The sequence below is a fragment of the Peromyscus californicus genome, unplaced genomic scaffold, assembly GCF_007827085.1.
Source record: "Peromyscus californicus insignis strain IS unplaced genomic scaffold, ASM782708v3 Scaffold_10__1_contigs__length_136768540, whole genome shotgun sequence".
Lineage (NCBI taxonomy): Eukaryota > Metazoa > Chordata > Mammalia > Rodentia > Cricetidae > Peromyscus > Peromyscus californicus.
In genome coordinates, this window is record NW_026294391.1 from 52520865 (window position 1) to 52526864 (window position 6000).

The following is a 6000-nucleotide window of genomic DNA, read 5'->3' on the forward strand; positions in this document are numbered from 1 at the left end:
CAGAGATGACCACTTGTCTGCCTTAAGGAGGCCTGGAGTCCAGGAGGGGAGCTGTGACTTATGAAGGTGTAAAGGGTGGAGTAATTTGGTTAAGAGTCACTAGGGCAACAAGAAATGGAACAGCCAATTACCTGCCAGGTCCACAGAGGAACTGGGGTTACAGGCATCTGGCCTCTGAAAACCCAAATGTCAAGCCCTTACAGGCTTCTAATATGCTTACAGGCTTCAGAAATGGCAGAGCTGACATCACGGATCTCTCAGTTGGAGATGGCCCGGAAGAAGAAGGAGAGTGAAGCTGTGGAATGGCAGCAAAAGGTGAGACACAGAATCCAGAGCAAAGCATTGTGGGAAAGAGTGTGCTATATGTGTATATTCCAATTCTTACATTTCTTAGATTCAGACTCCCCGCTTTTTAGACAAACACTTTTTTTTTTTTTACAGTTTTTATGGGAGAAGATGCTCAAAGGTTTCTCAAATACTTTAGAATTTCCCAATACCCGTGGGAAGTTGATACAATCACTCTTATTTTCAATTAAAAAAATCTCAGGATCAAGCTAATAAAACCATTTGTCCTAACTGGTCTCTTACTAGACATGTCTTTCTAGGTGTGGTTAGGTTACCACAAGTTACCTGATCTGACTGCCGGTCCTTCTCTTTCTGTCACTGGACAGGCCCAAATGGTCCAGGAGGACTTGGAGAAGACTCGTGCTGAGCTGAAGACTGCCATGAGTACCCCTCACGTGGCAGAGCCTGCTGAGAATGAACAGGATGAACAGGATGAGAATGGGGCAGAGGCCAGCGCTGACCTGCGGGCTGATGCTATGGCCAAGGACCGCAGTGAAGAGGAACGTACCACTGAGGCAGAGAAGAATGAGCGTGTGCAGAAGCATCTTAAGGTATCCAGGCAGGGCCAACAGGTCAAGGAGACTGCATAATGACTTAATAGCTCATGACCTTTAGAGCTAGGGTGTACAAGCTGTAGCCTGTGCCAGTGATGAGTAGGAGTCTAGGACTATGGAAACTTGAAGGGAAGACAATTTCTCTCACTAATCACACCCGAGAGCACATCATTTAGCTCACTTCTACTTCCTGCTCCCTTCTTATATTCAGGAAATATCTAGCTAACTAGATTACTACTTGAATATTTGGAATATTATTCTGATTGTTCTACCCTCAAGGGATAGCCATCATTAATCCATCCTACACTGTGTGTATGTGGCGAATGCTCGTGAGTGTGCATGTGCGTATGGTTTATGTGGGTTGGAAAGAGGAGAGAAAAATAAAACAGAAGAGAAATCTGATCAAAGAAGTGGAACTGAAATGAGAGGAAGCCATTGACACCTGACCTCTTGCATCCTCACAGGCCCTTACTTCAGAGCTGGCCAATGCCCGAGATGAGTCCAAGAAGACTGCCAATGACATGATCCATGCTGAGAACATGCGACTGGGACGAGACAAATACAAGACGCTGCGCCAGATCCGCCAGGGCAATACCAAACAGCGTATTGATGAGTTTGAGTCCATGTAGTGGGCATTCAGCTTTTAGGGACCCCTCCTCCTTCTGCCTTGTCCCCACACTCCTGTAGTTTTGCCTAACTAACACTGTGCTGGAGCCACTAACTAGAAAAGCCCTGGAGCCATGCCAAGCATTCAGTATAGCCATGGGACCAAATTTAGCCCTTCCGTCTCCCCACTCAGATCCCTGGGCAAACAAACGGCCCACTGTGGTGCCAATGGAGTCTCCTTCTCCTTCTCTGTCATAGTCAACTTAGCTTTCTAGAATAGATCGTACTGCCCCAGCTCAGAGGCTCACTCCTTTTGATTTGACAAGCACTCCCCACCCACACTTCCTGTTTTCCTCTGGGACGCAAGTGTGAAATAGGATGATAGCTAGCTCCCATCCCTTGCCTTTTTCTTCTGAATCCTATCATTTGCAAAGTTAGGGTGTTGTGTGGTTTAGGGACAGAATTAAGGCCTTGCCTCTATCATTTAGTATGTCAACTGAGCTAGGATTTGGCCTCTTAATGTCCATCCCTTTTAGAGTTATTTAGGCTTTGCAGTGATTTCTTCTACCTCCCATATTGGGCCTATTACAAATTCAGTCCCAATAAGCCTTGTCCCTGTGTTTAGGGACCCAGTTTCTAATCAAGGAGGAGTAAAGGGATGAAGGAAACAGTGCATTCTAACAACCTAGAAAGTCTCTTGCCACTGTGCATCTTGGGAGCCTTTCTTCTATCAAGTTAGGGCCATGGGTAGGGCTACCCCCATGTTAGCTCATGTTCCTGGTTCCATCTTCGAATCTGTCCCTGTCCTCTCAGTCTCCAGATGGATCTCTTCCAGCTAGGACAGAGAGGACGAGTAACCCTAAACCTAGCCAGTTGCATTTGAAGCTCTTGCCACAAAGGGAGAAATGTTTATACCTGGCTTTAGTATTTTCCCTGCCAGGAGTTCTAAACTCCTCTTTCCCCCACCCCAGAGCTAATTGGCCCACTGTTCCTGCTTCACAGACACACATCATGACAAGTAAGAGTAGCTCTTGTCTTTCAGTCACCCAGTAATCCTTCCTCATCTTACCAAGTCCAAAGTGGTGAGTGGGCCCTGCTTCTGACAACCCTCTAACCCAGGTCTCATCCCTAGTTGTGCTGTCCCTTGGAGCTACATATGGAAAGCTGCTGGCTATTCCGGTCTTGTCCCTTCACACCCCCACACCCTTTTCTCCACTTTGGAGCAGCTGCTTCCTCCTCTGTGTCACAAGTGTGCTCTTCTAATTTTTACCAGTATTATATATTCTAGTGATATCTAACTCGATATTGATTTTGACTTTTTTTTGCTAATGCACTATTAGAGATACTAGTCTTGGGACAGGATTATTTTAGCTTCATTATTTTTACTACCCCCAACCCCATGTCTGGGAAGTATGTACTATATTAGAAAATGATATTTTGCCAAAAACAATGTGTAAGAAGACTTCAGTATTAGTGATTTACCTGTCACTATAGGTCATACAATCCATTTAAAATGTACTTAATATTTGATTTTATTGTTCCTGTTTGCCTTTTCCCCAGGGTTCAGTCCCCCAAAGGCTGTATTGTCCCTCCATGCAGTACCCCTAGCCCAGAGCCTCCCTCAGCCCATGCCCCTTCTACTTCACCTTGGGGAATCTTATATGCATTGCTGTGAATTATATTGACACTTGGTGAGCTGCCCTATATTGGCTAAATTCAAACCTGGAATTGTGGGGGCAATCTAGCTGCATTACGGGCAATAACCCACCCCCACAGAGACTGGGGAAAAGGTTAGAATTTTTATTCAGGTTTTTTTGTGTATTTTTGTTTTTTAAATAATTGTTTTGGAGGGGTTTATGCTCAATCTGTGTTCTATTTCAGTGCCAATAAAATTTAGGAAGACTTCATTGTGACTCGGTCTTTCTTTCTGCGTATTTCACTGTAGTTTCTGGTCCCCAGGCTCCCTTTCTGTCTTTTATCTCATTTTACTTTGATTTAAGTTCTAGTGGAAGGAGGAATGTAGATATCTTCATTTTAATAGGAAGCCATGCCTTTAAAGACCACAGAAACAAGAGTAGCCAGCTGAGGTCCTGAGGTTACAGGTGTGGTGGAACTGGCAGATCTGTTCTTTTTGTGCTACTTCATGCCATGTTTTCCGGTATGGGTTGGAGAGACAGATCAGCTGGTAAAGGCTAAGGCTCACAACCCAGTTGTTTGGTGTGGCTACGGGACCTGTATTAACCAGGTGATACTCCTAGACTTTCTTGGCAGTGGAGCATTGGAGCTTTGAGGCCATGTAACCCAGGTTGGCCTTAACTTCAAGGCCCTCTTGCTTTTGTCTCCGCAGTGCTGAGATTACAGGCATGTGCCAACAAGCGTGGTTAGGCTCCTTATCTCTGGCACACCCCTGGGAGGGTCAGCCTGTTCTGCCTCCTTATCTGGAAGATTTCTGACTCCTCTTGCTCCCTACCTCTCTTCCTTTACTGCACTGCCAATAAAAGACAGGGAAACTATCTCGGGTCTTGTTACAGAAGGTGGTGGAAGATGTTGAATGAAGGCTGATACAGTATGTGGTACTTTGGAGTTTATAAAGCATGTAAATTCCTTGGCTTAGATATGGCTATCTTCATGTTGTAGATGAAGAAACTGAGGTCCAGATAACATTCTAGACTTTCTTGGCCCTGACATTCCCACTTGTTCCCATCTTGGGAAGTAAAAATTTGGAAGGAAAATTAACTTATCACACCCACATTTTAAATTCTCACAACAATCCTTTGGCAACTTGTCTGCTAAATATAATCCTTTAGAGACTAATTTTTCAAATATTAGAAAAGTTTTAGCTTTTGAGGCAAACTATCAATTATGTATGGAGTTTGAGGCCAGCTTGGGCTTTCTGACACTGTCTCAAAATATAGAACAAACAAACAAACAAATCCTCAGATCAAAAGGAACAAGGCTCAGTGGCACAGATTTGTAATCCTAGCTACTCAGGAGGCATGGGCAGAAGCATCACACCCTTGACAGGCCCGGGCTACGGAATGAGTTCTAGGCAATCCTCAACTACTAAGAGCTCTTTTTTTACAAAAAGAAAGGAAGGAAGGAGGACTATTTGAGGAAGTGAAGGAATGCAGGCAAGGGTGTCAAGGTGCACCGGAGGAGGGGGATGAATAAAAACGAAGTATATTGATGAATAAAAATACCACAAAGAAATCCATTTCGTTGTATGCTCACCAAAAAGTGCCAATAAGGAAAATGACAAGGAGAGAAGAGGACCAAGGATGCAGTTCAGTGGTAGAATGCTTTTCTAGCATTCATGAGGCCTTAATTCCACCTCAAGAAATGAGCAATATAAAGTTAAAAGACTAGACGAGTGTGGTTAGGTTAAGGGTTTTGAGATAGAGAGATTAGACATGATGCTGTAATATCCAGATCATTCTAGTGTGGTCACAAGACCCCTTAAAAGATGGAGAGGGTGACCTAAATGAAGATGTAATGTTGCTGGCTTTGAAGATGGAGCAGGAACCAAGGAATTTTAACGACCTCTACAAACTGGCCCCCAAAACTAAGATAATACAATGCAGTGAGGTTTTTTGTTTGTTTGTTTTGGTTCATTTGTTTGAGACAGGCTTTCAAACCACAGCCCAGATTGTCCTGGAACTTACTATGTAGACCAGGCTGGCCTCCCATTTATGGAAATCCTACCCCTGTCTTCCAAGTACAACTATCATAGATGCGAAGGATCATATCAGGCTTGCATTTGTGTTGTTCCAAATTACTGTTTCACACTTTTATATTTTGAAAAGTTCTCCATTCTAGGAACGACAGTGCTACAGAAGTAAAGAATAGATTAGTGGTTTCCAGTAGTTAAGGAGCAAGGTAGAAAAGCTGACCACGGGGCTACAGCATTATAACAGCAGCACTGGAGGAGGTCAGCCTGGGTTACACAGTGAGTTTCAGACTTTCCTTAAATAAAGAAACAAACAAGTAAATAAATAACCAGAAAAAAGGAATAGGGTAGAAAGTATGCAGAGTAGAGCTTGTGTGAGAAGTAGGTGTGGCTATAAGATCATAACTGTCTCAATGTTATTATCTTGGCAGTGATGCATGATAATTTATAGGATGCCACCACCAGATGGACCTGAGTAAAGTGCCTATGTAGTTAGTGTCTCCGTTGTTTCTTTTTCTGAAAGATAATTCTGCTTTATTTTATGTATGTGAATGCTTTGCCTGCATGTATGTCTGTGCACCATGTGCATGCCCACTGCCCTTAGAGAACCGAAATGTGTGTCCCTGGAATTGAAGTTACAGAAGGGAGTGAGCTGCCATGTAGGTATTGAGTCCTGAACCTGTGTCCTGTGAGAGCAACAAGTACTCTAGACCTACTGAGCCATCTCCAGCCCCTCTTTGTTATTTCTTACAACTGCATATGAGTCTCTGATGTGACTTAGTCTGAAAAAATGAGTGGGAGAGAAGGAGCGTAGTGGGATAGTGAGCA

At 43.8% G+C, this 6000-nt stretch overlaps 1 protein-coding gene across 1 annotated transcript in view; it reads left to right on the forward strand.

Moving 5' to 3' along the window:
- Positions 1-3412, forward strand: part of Msn (moesin) — a 74542-nt gene extending 71130 nt beyond the window's left edge. Inside the window, exons 11-13 of the mRNA XM_052733145.1 lie at positions 223-315; positions 672-896; positions 1364-3412. Of these exons, the coding sequence (XP_052589105.1) occupies positions 223-315; positions 672-896; positions 1364-1528 (483 nt within the window). The 3' untranslated portion in view covers positions 1529-3412. The remainder of the gene's footprint in view (positions 1-222; positions 316-671; positions 897-1363) is intronic.
- Positions 3413-6000: the final 2588 nt, after the last annotated feature.